Below are 18,139 nucleotides of genomic sequence, written 5' to 3'. Positions count from 1 at the left end.
AGCCCTGGCTGGGATGATTTAGTTGGGGATTGGTCCTGCTTTGAGCAGCGGGTTGGACTAGATGATCTCATGAGGTCCCTTCCAACCCTGATATTCTATGATTCTATGATCTTGCAGAAGGATTGGAAGGACTTTGGCTTGCTAGAGCCCAATAAACGGATCGGTGATCTCTGGTGAGATTTTAGCATGTGGTTAGGAACTTTTGGGTTTTTTTTATATGTTTTCTCTGCAATGCTTTCTCCCTCAGAATAAATGTATTTTGTTTTGTGAAGGCTGGCTATTAACTGGTATACACTGTTGTAGCCCCTGGGGAAAGATTAATCACAGGTGCTGGACCCTGGTCAGCACTACTGCTGGGGAAAACACAGAGAAGTTTAGACAGATTGCAAGCCTAAACCCCCAGATATGGAGGAAGAGAGACTGGCTCTCCGCCCGAGAAAGGTAATAGCTGGGAAGCCTGAAACCTTTAAGACCCGAGTGGGGGAGGTGCGGGGTTAACCCTGAAACGGTGACAAGATGATCTGGTGGTTTAAAGCTGTGGTCTGGGACTCAGGAGATCTGGGTTCAATTACCAGCTCTGCCTAAGAACACCTGTGCAAACAGGGGCAAGTCAAAGGGCCCAGTTCTCCCTGCCTTGCACGTTACGTTATTTATATCCATGCAGAGTGGGTATAAAATGCTACCAACCCAGAATGGTAGCATCATACACCCCCTTTACCCAGTGACAAGCTACAGTCGAGTGGAAAATCAGGCCTTTAATGTCTGTCTCTAATAAATAATATTTCCTTTCTCTCTTCCTTTGTTTACAGTGCAAGTGCTATATTCATGGACTATTTCCTATGTGCAGGTGCAGTGCCTGGCAAAACAGGGCAATCTGGATTGAGGTGCTATTAAAATACAAATAACAAATTCACGGTAGTCCTTCCCATTAATAATCTAGATGCATTTAGATTTTTCCTTTTAATGCAAAAAAAATTAAAAAATAAAATAAAATAACCACACACTTCCCCCTCCTCCTCCTCCTCCTCCCCCCCTCCGGGTCTATTTCTGTTGTTACTGTTTTGCTTAATATATTTCAGCCAAGCAGATTTCCCCCAGCCCTCCCAATTCCCCACAATTCAACAGTTGAACTAAAAATAGATTCCCTCCTTCCCTTCCTCGCCCCACAAAGAAACAAAAGAGCCCCCCCACTAAAGAAGTGGCGGGGGGAGCGGGGATGCTGAGGCAGTCACAACGCTAAAATAATATGCCCGTTCTAATCCTGCAAATAGATTAAGGGAAAAAAAGAAAAAACTCACACACCAACATGTAGCAACTAGCAAGTACAGTTTCCAGCGTGCGGCATAAACAGATGGGGCTCCTGCCCCGTGGAGTCCAGCTCTCCCAGGAAGCAACAGCACAACACACGCTTTATACATCCAGGAGGTCAGCGCTATGCTAAAGGGAGGGCTGTGTTTTTACCAGTGGGTTGATTCTTCTCCTTTACGCACCAGGCTTAAGCGAGCAGTGTCTTGTAACAGTGTCCTGCAGCAAAGAAACTTACAAGGCCTGGGAGGGAGAAGGCCAGGAAGGGAAGAAGCAGGATTTGGGTGACAGAACCCAAAAGCAGCTTAAGCACTTTAGCAGCCAGCAGATCTGGAAAGGGGAAGGGAGAGCAAAGCAAAAAAACAAAACAAACAAAAAAACCCACAGGGTGTGGGAAAGGGGACAATGAACACTACAGTCAGGGTTGCTGCTTCCTTGCCAAAAGCAAAATACCAGCATAGTTGATAATGAGGAGTTGGACAGAATTCCCTTCCCTGGGAAAAAATAAAAATGAGGTACCTGTTTCCCCCAAAGCAATAACCAACCCCTTCCAGCAGTAAGATCAATGCTCCAGTTACTGGCCAGAGAGTCTCTCTCAAATAAAATAGTCCTAGCCTGGGCAAAAACGAGAATATGGACTGTATCACTGTGCGCTCTCAGGAAGGAAAGGTGCTCTCCCCTTCTGGTCTGCAGAATCACTCCTCCTTCCTCCCTGCAGAAAGGGTTGATTTTGTCCATCACTCCATGGAGATGGAGCCTTTTCTTGGGCCTCTCCATGTTTCTCCAGCTTTTCCCGTTTTTGGACTGTAAAAATGAAAAAGATCGATGGCAACGAACAGGATGACTGTCAAAATAAAAAAGTTTAACCAAAACAAAAAACAACCCATCCCACCAATGAGATTTGCCTTCCTTGCTAATCCTCCAAGACAACGATCTCTACATTGTGCACCTGGTGCTGATGGTCCTCAACATCTGCCATCACTTTCTCCTCTGTCCTCAGCTCAGTTTCCAAAATCACAGCTTTGCCCTCTGATTCCTCAGTCTCTGCTTCAGGATCTGGTGCCGGGTCTATCTCTATGATGGTCTGTCCATCTTCTGAGGTGCCCTCTACAGCTTGGATGGTAGAGGTCAGGCCAGACTCCATGGCCACCAGTTCCACAGGGTTCACCACCGTGGCCACATTAGCCAGCCCACCGCTGTCCTGCATAGCAGCTGAGCTCAGCAGGGCCAAGCTCGAGGACGGATGAAGGGTTACAGTGTCAGATGAACTGGACTTGGAGGAAGACACCACGGTGGCATATCGGAAGAGCTGTGAGGATGGCAAGGTGTGGAGAGTCACTGGGCTGGATCCCTGGCTGATGGTTGCCACTGGAATGTTGCCCACTGAGAATTGCTGTCCCATAGGTGCGATGGCAATGGGTGAGATGACTGTGAACTGAGGCTGCTGGACAGGGGTGGAGGGACTCAAGACTGTGGCTGAGGCCGGGCGCTGCAAACGAGGTCTCTTAGGGGGTTTCGGAGCACTGACTGGCATCAGCACCACGTTCTGGATCGTCTGAGACTTCATCTTCTGATCCCTGGCGAGCTTCTTCTGCTCCTCCAGCTGGCGTTCCAAGTCTGCAAGAAGAATGACAATGCAGCATATTCAGAGAAAGCTTGAGTCACTGAAAACAGAGGGAGATACTTAAAGGGACTCCATAGAATCAGCAACATCTGGTGCCACATATTATTTATTTTGCAGCGGGGCATCTCAGACGTCCAATCAAGTGTTTCTCCTCAATCCACTTCGGACAAAACTTTGTTCAAGACCGGGGCCAGACTGACTATGGCCCTGCAGCTTCAGCGACCATTCACACCTGTGCAGAGTGGAGGCAGAACACTGCCTTTCTGAGCTGGTAGCTTTTTACACCCACACATTGCATTTGTGTAAATGGCTGCACAAGGTGCAATGCGATGGAGAATTAAGGACCAAGGTCCTTGGGATTCCCCTTGTCTCCTCATTCTGGAGTGGTGATCTACCTCTACTTCTCTGCTCACAGCCTTGTTTTCACTGCCGAGAAGATGGGTGCCATTGCTGCACATGCCTGTTCCAGCTAGGAGAGACCGCGGCAGCGAGTGCCATCTCCTGAGCTCGGTTGGGTGCCATCTCAGGATGGATGGCGTTCATGAGCTGTCGCAGGGACTGGGAGTCCCAAGGCCACTCCCGAAGCTGGGTCTCCAGCACAAACAGAGCTCAGATAAGGATCTTTGGGGGATATCACTGAAAATAAGAAGAGGAAGCATCAGCCATAGTGAAGCAGACCAGAAGTCCAGCAAGGCCAGTATCCTTCCCTCAGCAGAGGGCATACCTAATACTACACACTCCCTAACACCCCAGGCCAACGGCTCATTGCTACACAAGGGACTTTGGGGGATTCCTACCTGATCCCTAGAATGGATGGAGATTCAAGTGCACGTGTTTCATGATGCAGTATGTCAATAATTTGCAGTGACACAGGATAACACACCAGTTGCATGCTGGTGTATGGAAAAAAAGGCAAATTCAGGTTTTAAATAAAGGGAGCAACGTATTGTTTTGCATTTGTTCAAAGTCAAATAGGAAAGCGCATGAGTCACATCAGCTCTAGAGAGCTGTGATGGGACACCAGGTTTCACTAACAAAGAATTTCCTAGGCATTGACCATACCTGCTAAAGTATAAAGAAACTGCTCTTCTCCCTGCTCTGTTTGGCTTTTCCTGTTGTCCAAAACTTTCTTGACTGTGTCCATCAGGCCAAAAGTGTGCGCCACATTATTCAGGACTGCAGCATCTGCAAGGAAACCCCACATGTGTGAGTGCCTAAAATTCCTTAGACAGCCTGAGCTTCCAGTCAAGGAGCCAGGCAGGTGAGATTTATTTAGTATGCCTAAAATCCTCTAGTGCTTTCTATAAAAAGTTCTTAATTTTTCCAGAGTGCAATTCCAGGAGTGCTGGCTGGGGAGGGCATTCCCAACCCCGTGGACATCCAAAGATGGAACAACTCTGTTCATATCAAAATAAATAAAACAAAGACCTGTCGCTCAAGCAGCTCTGAATAGCTGCAAATTAAAGCATCATCTGTATATGCAAATATGCTGTTAGACCACCCCCTACAATTTTTCTGCCCATAATGCTGGCAGTGTCATTAGCGCTCCAGCAATAGTGAAGGTTGCACAAGTTTTTCCATTACATACGGCTTTCTGAAACTGTCATCTGTCTGCCCAAAGGTGAATGAAAAAGACCAAAACAAAACATGGGTGTAACTAAAAAGAGAATTTGATGCCAGGAAAGGATTTTGTGAGTAGGAAAGGGCCAATTTTCCCTTCCCGTCTCTGACCATAGCCACTTTCTCAGTAATCCTTTAATATCAACACAGAGGCTGCCGGCCTCCCACCCACCTGTGATCTGGAAGGGAGATTGGCCGAGCCTCTGCTGGACACCTTTCAGCACCTCTTCTATCTCTTTCTGGATGTTGCAGACGACCTCTTCCATCAGCCCCACATCGGCTATTCCTTTCCAGAACATCAGTGTGTCCTCTGGCACAGGAAGAGACAGGAGGGAGAAGAATTCGACACGGACAAGCATTTGGCATTTTCCCGCAAGGCTACATTAAAACCGTTCCAAGAGCAGCGCGCTGTCATGCAGCAGTAACTTTGGAAGCCGGCTTCTAATCTGGCCATCAGGGCGGACATGACATGCAAAAAACAGAAAAAAAAAATGGATCTGGGAAGTAAACATCACTAGTGAGGACTTTCATACAGCTTACGACTTTAAGAGCAGTGCTTCACTACCTCTGCCTGTCTGCACAAGATACAGAGTCTATGGTCTTCACCTGCTGGCCTGGGGAACTCTGCCTAAGCTTCTGGACAGGTATGAGGAGGGCCAGTGAAGCACCTGTAACAATAGTGCAGGGAGAAAGTGGATGGCTCAGAGAACTGGTAATAAGCTAAGGAGGGCTTTGCCTCTAGGTCAGTAGTTTGAATCCAGCCATGGCCAATAGGGACTGAATGTGGCACTAGTCCGAAGTTGTTCGCTGGCCTGTGGAAAATGAGTGGGTGGTCTCTGCTCAGTTCCTGGTAGGCTGGGGTCTCTTTCATAAAGAGCCCCCATATCGTAACAGGCACTAACTGACCTGCTTGGTTATCTCAGCAGCGAGGCCAAGGACTGAATGGGCTTTAGAGACTGAACTCACCCCTTACTTGCAGTAGGGGGCACCGTGTGTGTTTGCAGGGGAGAGGGGAAACTTGCACTACTGCTGCCTATGTCATACCTGTTCTGAGGACGTTAGTCTCCCAGGCTGTAAATCTGGAACCTTTCATCAGCCTTATATTCACTCAGAAAATGTGGACAGGTGGCGGAGAATAGCCAAAAGACAGTATGAACTTACCCGAAATCTCCTCTGTGTCCTTCTTGATGCCCTCCTCAGTGGCCATGGTGACAGCAGCCGTCAGAGCAGAGTTCCATTCAATCCCCTCCTCCATGCTCTCCTCGGACAATGCGATTTGGGTGATGCTCCCTGCAAAAGGATCCAGAAGAGGAGGCTTCATGTCTCTCGACAGCACCAGGAATTTCACGCTCCAATCAGCAGTTTTACTTTCCACTCCCCCAGGGTTTTTCACTCTCTGTCAGGCTATTTGTATCTATAAACCAAACTAGCAAAAAGCAGATGTTGTTTGTTGTCAGTGGAACCATATCTATGAAATGCACTAGGGTTTGTGGATGGAAAGCCGCTCCCTGTCCAAAGAGTTAACCAGAGACCCATCCTGGTGTAAAAGTAGCAGAAGGGATCAGAATAAAGGAGGGAACTTAAGAAGCAAATGGGTCAGTCATTTCCCTGCCTTGTCACATTGGGAACATAGGACTGTCCATATCGGATCAGAGCACTGGCCTATCACGACTGGCATCATACCTCACACACTGGCTGTCACTTCAGACTTAGAGGAAAGTAACCTAGCCAATTGTATGATAATGTACAAGGGGAGGAAATCTCCTTCCTGACCTCTGCAAAAGATTGGCTTATGTCCCGAAGTATGAGATTTGATCAGCCTAATATCAGCATTCATAGTTAAAATGCTATTGGTCATTCAAAGTCTCCACCCAGAGTAACTGCTTCGTTGACTTTCTAAACAACATTAAACTTGGAAGGACTTTTGTTTTTCATTTTGATTCTGAGTACCAGCCTGAAATGGCAGCACCAATGCAGAAGCCATGCATCATGTATGTAAATGGTACCAAAAGCCAAGGTGTAGGGTTACCAACTACAGCATGTTGAAAACAGGACAAACTGGTAAGGCTACAGGTGGAAATACACTGCCAGAGGTAGAAGTGGGAGCCGGATCCCGGCTGGCCGGGGTTTTAAATATTCCATTTGTTTATTTTTCAGAGTAAAAAGACCCATCCAATATATGTCTGAGCCCACTAGAAATCCAATATACTCCCTTTCACATGACCCTCTAATAGGCCTGCAAATAGGACATGCGTCAGGAAAACCACTGCAAGCAGGTGTCTTTCAACTGTTTTTTCATGAGCTGTTTTGTGTTCCACACCCAAGTACTTTAGAACAGAGATTGCCAAGAGGTCAGTTACCAGCAGTTTTCCGTTGGGTCCCAAAGCTGTCTACGTCCACCACCAGTGCATTGCTGGCGGCTCCCCACCCCGAACCTTACAGTGTACAGTTCATTGCTTGATCCCACTGATCCCCACTTCCAGCAGATGCAACAGGAAGCTTCACTCCTCCCAGGAATCTTTTGAAACACCTTGGGTGCAAGTAAAAAGTAATTTGAGATGTGGGACCGCAACATGAGAGAGGTGGTGGCGCACTGCATTAGGACATTGCACACAGAAAACAAACAGAGACAACTGGACAGTCTCAGGGAGCAAGAGGCAGGAGGGAGGAGGGAAGTGCTACAGGGTAACACACGGCATTTCTAGCTGGCTTTGTCCCCTACCATCAGCTGATGTGGGCGTCTGCACCACACTTGTCTGTTGCCCCGGCACTGGTGCTCTGGCACTGCTGATCAGGAGATCAAATTTGGTGCTTCGACAGGTGTTGGTGCAAACCTTGTCATGCTGGTAGAAGTCGATTTGCCCAGAGTCCATCATCTTCCTGTGCACAGAATGGGGAGAGAACTATGCAGTGAACTCAGCTTGGATCTCAGCCTGAAGAAACCAACAGGTCAGAGGGACAGCTATGACCACATGGGGAGGAGGAAGAACAAGAAACCCATGTGCCCCCATGAGTCCCCCAGAAGATCTTAACAGTGGCCCTCGTGTCTCCATTCTCCAACTTTGTATACACGGCTCTGGCCGTGTGACAGTACCCTTATACCCCATTAAATACCATACAACCCTACCTGTATATGTTCACCACATAATCTCTGGGACGCAAGGTGAAATCCTGCTGCCAGTGAAGTAATGACAAAACTCCCATTGACTTCAGTGGGGCCAGGATTTCACCCTAAAGGTCCTGCAAGCTGCTGTCCATCCACATTAGAAGGGATCTGCTGTTCCATCCACTTTTTCTTGATCAGAGATTTAACTGGCATGTATTGAAGACACAGAGGCAGATGAAATGTCTGCACAGGATTCTATTGCTGCACTGAGGAAGTGCTGAAGCTGGCTACCATGGTGGACGGTCATACCTCAACATGATTCCTCCAAGGCGAATGGCTCTCTTCCAGTCCTTCAGGGTAGACTTGCCAGCCAAGTGAACAAAGTGCTTAGGGCTGATCAACTGGTCATTAAACTAAAAAACACAACAACAACAAAGAATTCAGCCAGGCAGAAGGACAGATCAACAAAACCAGGAGGGAACGTTACTTTACATTAGGACACTCCACAACCAGAAACCATTGGTCAGTTCTTCGAGCCCAAAATCCTGTCTCTAGCAGTAGCTTCAGTTGAAGGAAACCGCTTCCTCCCAATAATGTATTTAACCGGCCATGCAATAGTGGGTGGCTATTGGGAGTGGTTCCTTCCTGAACCCCTTCCTAGAGATCATTTTACACCCCGAAGCATGTGATTTGATACAAATGTAGAAGAAAATCCAGCACATTTACAGGGATGTTCTATGACTTTTCAGCAGGTGGCCCAAGCAGATCAAGCCCAAAGCACTTTCCCTAGCACTTTTCAATGCTGCCTTAAAGGTAGTTTTACAGTCCATGAACAATATTCCTGCCATAAACAGGTGCAATTACCTTTGAAGCCAGTGGTAGTTGCTCCCATTTACTCATAGATTCACAGATTCCATGGCCGGAATGGACCAATGTGATCGTCTAGTTTGACTTCCTGTCTAACACAGGCCATAGCACTTCCCCGAAATAATTCCTAGAGCAGAGCTTTTAGAAAAACATCCAATCTTAATTTTAAAAAATTGACAGGGATGAAGAATCCACCATGACCTATGATAAATTGCTCCAATGGCTAATTACCCTCACTGTTAAACACTTACACCTTATTTCCACTATGAATTTATCTAGCTTCAACTTCCAGCCATTGGATCATGTTAGACCTTCCTCTGCGAGATTGAACAACATAACCTTTCATACCAAAATCAGAGAACTCAGACGTCGGTCATATTCTGCACTGACATACACCTTGGGCTAACTCACTGGCTTTTCTGGGTTGCATGCAACAAAGAATTCGGTTTGGCATACGCTGTATGGTAATAAGGCCTGTCCTTGCTCCCACTGAAGTCACTGAAAGTGCTACCATTGAATTCAATGACGCAGCGTTGGGTTAATAACTAACAATATATTTGAGAGATGAATCACAACCAAAGCTCCATAAACAAACTTAAGATGCAGATATAGGTTTAGATCTGAGTTTGCAGCAGAAATCTCTCTCTGTAGTGGCCTGTATCAGAACAACAAACCTAAACACCTGGAACTTTGTAAAAGTTTACACCCCAAGTTCAAGAACATTTAGATTTGGATCTACCTGTAATAAAGATCCAAACCAACTTGGGTCTGGATTCAGAGTCTGGAATCAGAGGACTTGCCGCTCTTTAAAATTAAGGTATCTATTCAACATGCAAATTAAAACACTGAAATGGTCAGTTTAAATAAAACCTGATTTAATCGTTTCTTTGACTTTTAGCCCATCTTCTCACCTGCTTTCATTAATTCCTTCATCCTCCTAGTTATAAAGTGTCGAGTGCTTTAAACGGAACTTTTTTTAAAAATTACCCTTTTGGCCACCCTCAAATCATACTTCTAATCCTTTAACTCCCTTCATTAAATACATGGCAGTTTAAAGTGATGCACACATCTTATTTACATTAGGCTGAATTAGCTCTATGTGTCAAATGACACTGCACCATCCGTGTGGCATGAGCATTTTGCTTGGGAAATACCCTCAACTTTACCTCCCACCAATAATTGAGACATGCCCTCCTAAAAGCCAAGCAGTAAAACACTGAAGCCACAAAGTGCACACCAGCTGCAGGAACCAAGAAGCTCTGCCCTCAGCGTTTCTGGCCTGCAGGACTTGCGTGAACATACAGACACACACACTGGCATTAACCTCAATAGCTTATCACATTGCCAGCTGGGGGACCCGACAGCAGGGTTCCCTTTCCCCAGCCAGCATGTCAGGAATGGAATGCTTGCGGGGGGCCTGCACTACTTCAGGAATATTCCCCAATGACAGGTGTGACCCTAAGAACCCTTCAAAGCCAAGCGGCAAAGGGTCCACTGTTCTGTAACAGCAACTCTTATCAGACCCGACAACCTTACTATACCTAACACACGGCTGTCATAGTATTTATCCCAAAAGGGTCATGTGAGGTCTCTAATAAAAGCTTATGACATACTGATCCTCAGAAGCACTGTGAGATATATGTACTGATCATATTTAAGGAGTTGTGTATATGTACCTAAAATATGTTTTAGAGTCTTTGTCCCAGACAGTGTTGACACACAGGTTTTGCCAGACAAAAGGGTGTATATTCGCCTATCTGCCTAGGTTCATATGTAGATTAAGCGTCATAAGGAAGCATGTTTTGCATATGGAGTCAACGCAAGGATGTGAAGGCAACTTGGAGCCAGCACACCAGGAAAGGAATCACAGGGGTCATCCTGATTCCGGGGCAAAAACAATGAATTTTGGGAAATATAAGGAGAGGCAAAAAGACATTTTGTTATCCATTCACTAAGGAAAACCCCTGGCAGAGAGGGCTTCATGAATATTTGCATCCTGGTTTGTCTTAAACTAGCTAGCTCTGCAAAAGACTGACCCTTTGGGGGGAAATCTACTTGATTATATAGAAAAGGTAACCATTAACAAGGGTAGACCCAGACTGTGTTTTATTATTTTGTTTTATATGTAATTATTTCTGTTTCCGTTATCCTTACTCACTATCTCTTAAATCTCAGCCTTTGATAACACACAGACTTTTTTCTCTATAAATATATCTCAGTGCTGTGATGTTATATTGGAGCTGACCCTCAGCTGAATCAAACTGGTGTGAGCCCTGTTCCTTTGGGGACAGCTCACCTGGTATTTTCTGTGAGTATCCATAGACAGGGGCTGGATACTACAGGACATGGTTTCAGAGGGGCTCAGATACACCTATTGTTAACCTGCAAGGCAAAGTGAGGGCTGGCAGAGCCCTGAGGAGATTGTCTGGACAGCTAACAGACTCCTGGTATCAAGGAGCTGATGCCCAGTTAAGCACCAGCGAGTCTCTCTCTCACACACACAGTCCTGTGCACCCCTAGAAACCATCACAACATGGCTCCAAGGGAATGTGATGGAAGAAAAGAAAGAAAAAGCAGGACTTTAAACAGGGATCAATAGCGACTCAGAAAAAAAATGGGGCTGAGAACCCTCCACCCTGAGATTCTCCCTGAAAATCTGCTCATGGCCTTGCCTCTTACAGAGACAAAACCAACTCCCATGTTTGTGGCCCTGCATGCTGCCTAAGCACATTTAACAAACTCCAGTGTAGAGAGACAGATGAAACTGAGAAAGAGAGAGAGAGAATAAAATACACTGGAAGAAAGAAGATGACCTGCCACAGTCCCAGCTTCAGAGAGGGGATCTGGCAAATGAAATCAGGCTACTCTATAGCAAACAAGTTACCTTGACGCACTTGACATTAATTCCTGGACAGACAAACTTCTTCCAGAGGAGGATGGCTTTGCTCTCCCCACAGGTGATGGGGTAGGCAATCTCAATTTCCTCGTTAGTTTCAATGGTGCTGGGGTCTGCAGGCAGAAGCATGGATAACATGAGATTTTCATTATTGGGAGCTCAAATCACAAAGGCAGAGATGTGAACGTCCAGTTTCGCGAGTAGGACACTTCCTAATTCAGCAATACGCCTCTTATCCTTCCCAGCCCCATAAAGCCAATGCAGCTAAAGGGTCCATTCTCCTGCAGCAGGTGACTTCCTTCTAAATGGTGACACCCAAAGAAAACCGTAGACATTAGCAGAATCTGTCTGAAGTGATCACCAATGCTAGCAAAATGCATCCAACGCAAGCACTTAGAAAGGTCACCAAGGGTCAGTAAGTAGAACCACATCCTGTCACGTGGGAAATCTCAGTTTAAATTTAAGACATAGGACAATGTTCTGCTCTGGTATCTAAGCAGTGGGTCTCTGCTCCAAAAGCCTGTTCTGTGCAGGTGCTGATCTTCTACTAACGTCAATGGGAGATCCACACACAGAGAAGGGGCAGAATGCTAGAGCCAAGATCCACTGTGTGATTCTGAGAGAACTTCCCCCAGGCTCTTGCTCCTTGGGCTGGCAGGGAGCACTGCAGAGCCAGCATGCTCAGCTCATTATATTTAACCCAAACCCTTAACCTGTATCAATCCATACAAAGCAAGAAGCCAACTGTTTGACAGGGACTGGCACGGATGCTCAAACAGTTCCTGTTGGGATTCCCTGCTCACACAAACACTGTACAACTGCCGTTCTGGTACACAGACGCTAGCACCTGTGTACCAAGAAGGCCTCCAAGGTGAATTCCTGGCTCCACTGCAACCCATGCAAGTTTTGCCATTGATTTCACTGGAGCCAGGATTTCACCCCCAGTATCTAGAGTCCTAGTGTCAACTATAGCACTGGTGATCCAGATGGGAACACCCCAAGACAATGCACTCCACGTCCTGGGGAAACAACATCCCCAACTGCCGATCCCAGTGGCGAGAGAACCCCAGTGTATTAAAGGTGCAAATCAAACGGTAAGTAATTCTGAAGGAGACATGTTTATGCCCACACCAAAGAGAAACTTACCAATCCCTTCTTCTAGTTTGTGTATGGTATGTGTTTCTACAGCCACCACAGCGGCACTGGTCTCAGAGCCCTCTTCGTAAATCCTGTTGTAAAAGTGTCCATCGATAAACAAACTATATAAATCACGGAAAAATTAAGATTCATAGCACAGGGTTAAAAACTTCATTTCATTTTTTTGCTTACTTGTCCCTTAGGGACAAAATCTTTTGTTTTACAAACTTTGGGGAGGGGGAGGGGAAAGGGAGGAGAGGGGGTTCAGATATAAAAACTGAGTAATAGTTACCAGGGATTAAAACATGCATAGCTGTTACCAATGCTACACTCCCCACCCCCACACTGCTCCACCAGTAAAACTGTAAATTCTCTGCTTTACTTTTATACTGCAACTTTGCCTACCACCTCAGATATACACATGTGGCATTTTGCATCACTGTATATCCTCCTTGTGATCACAGACTGAAAGATTCAGTTGTCATGCCGACAGGCAAAGGGACAGAGTTACTTGTTGTATAAATCTGCACTTTTAATGTTATGAGTTTTATGCATGTAAAATCCCAGTTCATTTTGTACTAATGTTTTTTGCAATATATTTATTGATTAAAAGGCATGTAACTGGTGGAAGTCATCTGTCCCTTTAGAAAGAGACTGCCAATGCAGGGTACCATAATACACTGCCATCTATTGCAGCTGCCAACATTTAGCACCCTGGCTTTATTATATTTCACAGTAGGGGATGCCAAAGCAGGAACAGACGCTTGTGTATGTCGATATAGTTACATTATCACATAGGTGGTGGTTTCCATGTGATCAACTGCACTTATCATGCCCCTTTGCCTGGCTCAACTGCATGCGGCTCATTAATCTATCTCCCCAGGCGTCGTTTTAACATTCATACCCCTGAGCAGCCATTAAAAAAACCCAACAAACTACTAGGGAACGTGGAATTCCCCTGTCCTATAATTACACTGGCCCAAAGCTCAGATACCATAGTGGCAGGCCCAGTATGTGACCCCAAATAGAACAAACTAAAATAGAAGGAGCAGTATTTAGTCCTCGAACAATGACAAGTTTAAGGTCTAATATCTCATGACCCATTAGGGCTAGAAGCAGAAGTATTATAACTTTATTTTAAACATAACATATAATTAATCTGTGGAACTCATGGCTACAAGACATTCAATCTGAGAGCTGAGCAGGATTCAAAAAAGGATCAGACATCTATATATGGCTAATGAGAAAATCCAATTACACAGGATAGGATTACAAAATAAGGGACATAGACCATCATGATTCATGGCATAAACCAATCTCTGCTTGGGGTTAGGAAAAGACTTCCCCTAAGTACAGGCTATTCGGTAATTGTTCATTATGGAGATTTCTTGCACCTGCTACTGAAATACTCAGTACTAGCCATTGTTACACAGGGTACTGGACTAGATCTGACCACAAATCTGATCCGGTATGGCAATTCCTATGATCCTAACCATTGCAAAGGGGAGGGATTCTCAGCTTCCCTCTGAGACACCCAGGGCTTGCTTCTAGCTTGGGAATTCCCAAGATATTGAATCTTAAAGTCACTACCTTAGTATGTGAACGACTTTAGGTCATTGTTAGAGGCTAACGTTTTAATCAGTTATAATTTCTCTTTTCCTCTAAGGCTTGCAGAACAGACTCAATCAAAGTATAACCCTTTCAGAAGTACCCCTTAAAGAGCATGCTGAAAATGGACATGCCTTGGATCACATACATGAGATTAGCCACATTGCAAACATACCCCCTTCCCACACCTGTGCACCCACATGCGTGTCAATAGTCTAGAACAGGCAAAGCTACATGGATCACTCACCCCTGTTGCACTGGCTGTAGCTGTAGTATCACTTGGGTTTTGGTATCTTCCGGGTTCTCCCCTTCATTTCCTTCGCTTGGTACAACCACCACATCCCCCACAGGGACGCTCACTTCGGCATTTGCCATTTCTCACATGCAGTCAAAGGGCTGGGTGGCAAGCGTGCTGTAGCGGACAAGCAGAGGCAGCTATTTACCCTGGTTTCACTCTCAGGGGAAGAACAAGAATGCTCTATGGTGTCAAAATGGAAGAGCAACCGTCGCCAGCAGTCCTGCCGCAGTTAACAAAATGATATTGGACTAGTGGGAGCTGAGATGCTTACAGAAGAACGATTCTCAATCTCTGAGCAGGTGAAGGGGAGCACTAGTTGTTGATAAAACTCCATGCTGCAGAAGCAAACTGAAGTGCAACAGGTGCCATGAAAGAGAAGGGGATATTGGGCTTCTGATGATGGGCATGTATAAGCCAGAGAGCGTACCTCTCAGCTTGCAGAGCAGCCAATTGAGACCATTTAGATCTGCTATCAGCGAGAGACAAAAAACACAGAACCCCACAGTACCATATTCACAAACATTTTAACAGCAGACAGAATGCAGAGTGGAATTACCTGTACAGTGTAGTTTAAGAACCAAACATTGCAAAATCAGGGCCAGCCAGGTCAGCGTCAGCACTAGCCCACATGCTTGGTCTTAGCAGCAGACATGAGTGTGCTGGGAGACGGGTTTCTAAGATGGGGCTAATTTCCTCCTTTCCTTAATTGCAAGATTCCTAGCAGGCATTCTGATGCCATAATCTTTTATTACCAGATCTTTCCCCACTGCATGCAAGCATAAATGTAAGACTGATCGTAGCGTCAAAGATGAATTGAGGAGGGATGGGAGTAAAGATCTTCAGAGCGTTTTACTGAAAGCACCTTGAGTATTTGTTGTGCTTTGCTGGAATATTCTCTAGTGCTCACATGGAAAAATATACATGTAATTTTATTACCGGAGGAGTTAACTGCTTTTTTTTTATTATTATTATCCTTGCCTAAAAAGCATGGAGAGAGGATAACACATTATGTAATTTGTTTGACGTAATCCAGGCTCCAGTTCAAGATTGTTCTCCTTGGTTTTAAAACCCTCCACAGACTTGCACCAGTCTGTCTCAGACACCATGTCTATTTCTCTACCTCGTCTTGTCTAGCTGGCCTCCTCTCTGCTCTTCCCCAGTCTCACCGTCCTTGATACGAAAGCCTTCTCCTCTGCACCTCCTGCCATCTGGAATAGCCTCCATGTATGTGTACACATCATTAATTGTCCCTCCTCACAGAGAGACCCAGGTTTACATTATTGGGTTGCTGGAGGCAGTGTTCTCAGTGGCAGACCTCCAACTGTGGCAGACCTCCAGCTGTGGCAGACCTCCAGCTGTGGCATTCCTTGCCAGATGAGATCAGGCTGAGTCTAAGCCTGACTCTGTTTAGGTCCAAATGTAAGGCACAGCTTACCAAGAAAACCTTTGCTTATGCGCTGACCTAAACAAAAGCACACATCCCTGCTTCAGACAGACAGACTAGTTATCCTGGTTCAGATTTGCAGTGTGCTTTGGGACCAATCAGAACATGGCAGAGAAGCGACCCGGAACGAAGCAAGGAATAGAAACATGATGTGGCCAATGGACAAGTGGCCCAGTAAGGTTGTGGCTGCCTGGGATGCCCAACTCAGAATTGCTCAAGGAGAATATGGTAGGATCTAGCTATCAGATCAGTTCTCCTTTGTTTTCAATATTTCCTTGGCTTAGGTTGGTCTTGTCTGTGTCTAGGGGGAAATCGGATCTGCAGTCTCTGTCAGAGGGAACTCTGGGAGCGTCATAGCATCTCAAAGCATCTAGTGTCAGATGTTACCAGGAAGAGGAGTCACATGGGCTCAGACAAGACAAATCTGCAGTGAAGTCTCCTGAGAGGGCTGAGTTCAGTTGCTTCTGGACCTGAAATACGTACAATTGAACTGCATCTGCAGTCCCCATTCAGCACTGTAAATGCCCTAGGAATGGCAGAGTCCTATACCTGATATTTGTTCTCCCGCATCTTGTGTGCCTGAAATACAGGCAGATTTGGTCCCATGGGAACAATACAATTCTCTGTAGTTCACTTACTACACATCAGAGGCTGTATATTCTTGGGTCCATGTTCAGTGGCGTCTAGGGCTGGATTTATGAAACTCAGCATAACATTCCCTCATTAAGTGTTCACACATCCCACTGCAGCCAAGGCCACAGCATTAGAAATGTCTCATCCTTCACCCCTCCATATGGAGGTGCACAAGCCCTAAAATAGTCACCTTTCAGTAGTCAGGCTTTGGAGGGTGAGACCCCACACTCCTTTCATTTTTTGGCTGTTAAGAGAACATGGTGCAAGATCCTTCACCTGTCCTGGGTATGGAGGACATACTCACACTTTTTATCGGTCCCAGAACATGAGACCAGTCACCTTTTCAGCATCAGGACAACACAGGACTCAACCCACCCAGCCACCACTCATCCATCTGTAGTCAAGGTCATAAGGGTAACACTCATGTCTGGGATGAACAGAGCACTGCATTCACCCCCTATACACATACCTTTCACTCTCCAGTCTGGTGTAACCACTAGAGATTCAAAAGGCCCAACCTCCCACCTCCCCCAAGGCCTCAATAATCTAAACACACAGGTGGTCTGAGGATGCCCAGTCCCCTTCACACCTGCACGGCCAGTAGACAACAGGCACATGGCTGTCCCCCAAAACTACCTTCACACTGAAGATCAGATGGGGCGAGCCTCCACCCTAACAACCCCTTACCCACTGGCCGTCAGGAACTCAGAGAGCATGAGACCCTCCCTCCACCCCAGTGTCCCCATCATCCCATAGGGACTGGAGAAAGTGGGATGCCACCTTCAGAGTCAGGTGTCCAAAGGGCCCGAGCTGCGCTGACCCCTAGTCAGCGTGTGTGCAGGGGGGGGGGGGTCGGTCTATGGCGTGCTGGCTGGGAAGGAGGAGCAGAAGGTATTGGCCGGCCATACACATCCCAGATTTCCTCTTCACCGTGAGTAGTGCAAGAGGAGAAGGGGGCAGGAGCCTTCTCACGATTGCCCCACCAACCCCCTCCCCCGTGGCTGGCAGGGCGGGGCTCAGGCAGCACAAACTCCCCCAGATGCCACCTGTGGCCTTGGACAACTGAGTGGGGAGGGCACGTGCCAGAGGCCACCAGCTCCCCCCCCCGAAAGGTCAGAGGTCACCAGCCCTCTTCCCCTGAAAAGAGGGGATGGGAGGGGTCAGAGGTCACCAACCCCCTTTACCTATGAGACCCCCGGGGGGGGGGCCCAAAGCCTCCCCGCCCCAAAGAACGGTCGGGGCCCAGCGCCTCCCGCCCAGCTGTGCCCCCGCGCAGGGGCCAGGGGCGGGGCTCCCCTGGGGAGGGGGTGTGGCCTCCCCTCCTCCCGCCCCTCGCTCCAGGCAGGCGGGCGCGCGCCGAGCGGACGCAGCCACTCAGCCCCCCTTCCCCCCCCCGCGGCGGCGCGACGTCCCTCTCCCGGCGGCGGCACGTACGGCGGCGGCGCGCTCTAGGGCTCCCCCTCCCCCTGCGGCCGAACCCCCCCGCACTCCGCGTCCGGGCCTGGCCCCTCCCGGCTCCCGTAGCGCGGCGCCCTCCGTCCCTTACCGTCTCCGAACGGCCGAGTCAGGGGCTGGGGGAGGGGAGGAATGAGCATGCGCAG

General features: G+C 47.2%; 1 protein-coding gene across 5 annotated transcripts; it reads right to left on the bottom strand.

Moving 5' to 3' along the window:
- Positions 1–1,114: 1,114 nt before the first annotated feature.
- On the bottom strand, positions 1,115–18,112 carry GMEB1 (glucocorticoid modulatory element binding protein 1). 5 transcript variants are annotated; one of them, XM_024204810.2, is made up of 11 exons: positions 18,085–18,112; positions 14,411–14,575; positions 12,565–12,677; positions 11,407–11,531; positions 7,965–8,068; positions 7,272–7,429; positions 5,711–5,839; positions 4,722–4,859; positions 3,992–4,114; positions 2,255–2,922; positions 1,115–2,109 (listed from the first exon to the last, which is right to left on the bottom strand). In XM_024204810.2, exons 2-11 carry the CDS (start codon positions 14,536–14,538, stop codon positions 1,540–1,542), a joined length of 2,256 nt encoding a protein of 751 aa, XP_024060578.1. In that variant the 5' UTR covers positions 14,539–14,575; positions 18,085–18,112; the 3' UTR covers positions 1,115–1,539. The 5 variants fall into 5 exon arrangements, with proteins under 5 accessions (XP_024060578.1, XP_024060580.1, XP_029768562.1 ...); XM_024204812.2 differs by having other exon boundaries at positions 12,565–12,647; XM_029912702.1 differs by lacking the exon at positions 18,085–18,112 and having other exon boundaries at positions 14,411–14,998.
- Between the last annotated feature and the right edge of the window lie 27 nt (positions 18,113–18,139).

Source organism: Terrapene carolina, unplaced genomic scaffold (genome assembly GCF_002925995.2).
Source record: "Terrapene carolina triunguis isolate 2854851 unplaced genomic scaffold, T_m_triunguis-2.0 Scaffold236, whole genome shotgun sequence".
NCBI lineage: Eukaryota > Metazoa > Chordata > Testudines > Emydidae > Terrapene > Terrapene triunguis.
This window is presented reverse-complemented; position numbering and strand designations above follow the sequence as displayed.

Bases quoted from the DNA above. Each gene is read 5' to 3' on its own strand.
- GMEB1 (XM_024204810.2), bottom strand. From the start codon at position 14,538: ATGGCAAATGCCGAAGTGAGCGTCCCTGTGGGGGATGTGGTGGTTGTA. The intron at 5,840-7,271 runs GTAGGGGACAAA...ATCCTTTTGCAG, and splicing joins GACGCCCACATCAGCTGATG to GGAGCATCACCCAAATCGCA. The intron at 4,115-4,721 runs GTGGGTGGGAGG...GTTTCCTTGCAG, and splicing joins ATCTCCCTTCCAGATCACAG to ATGCTGCAGTCCTGAATAAT.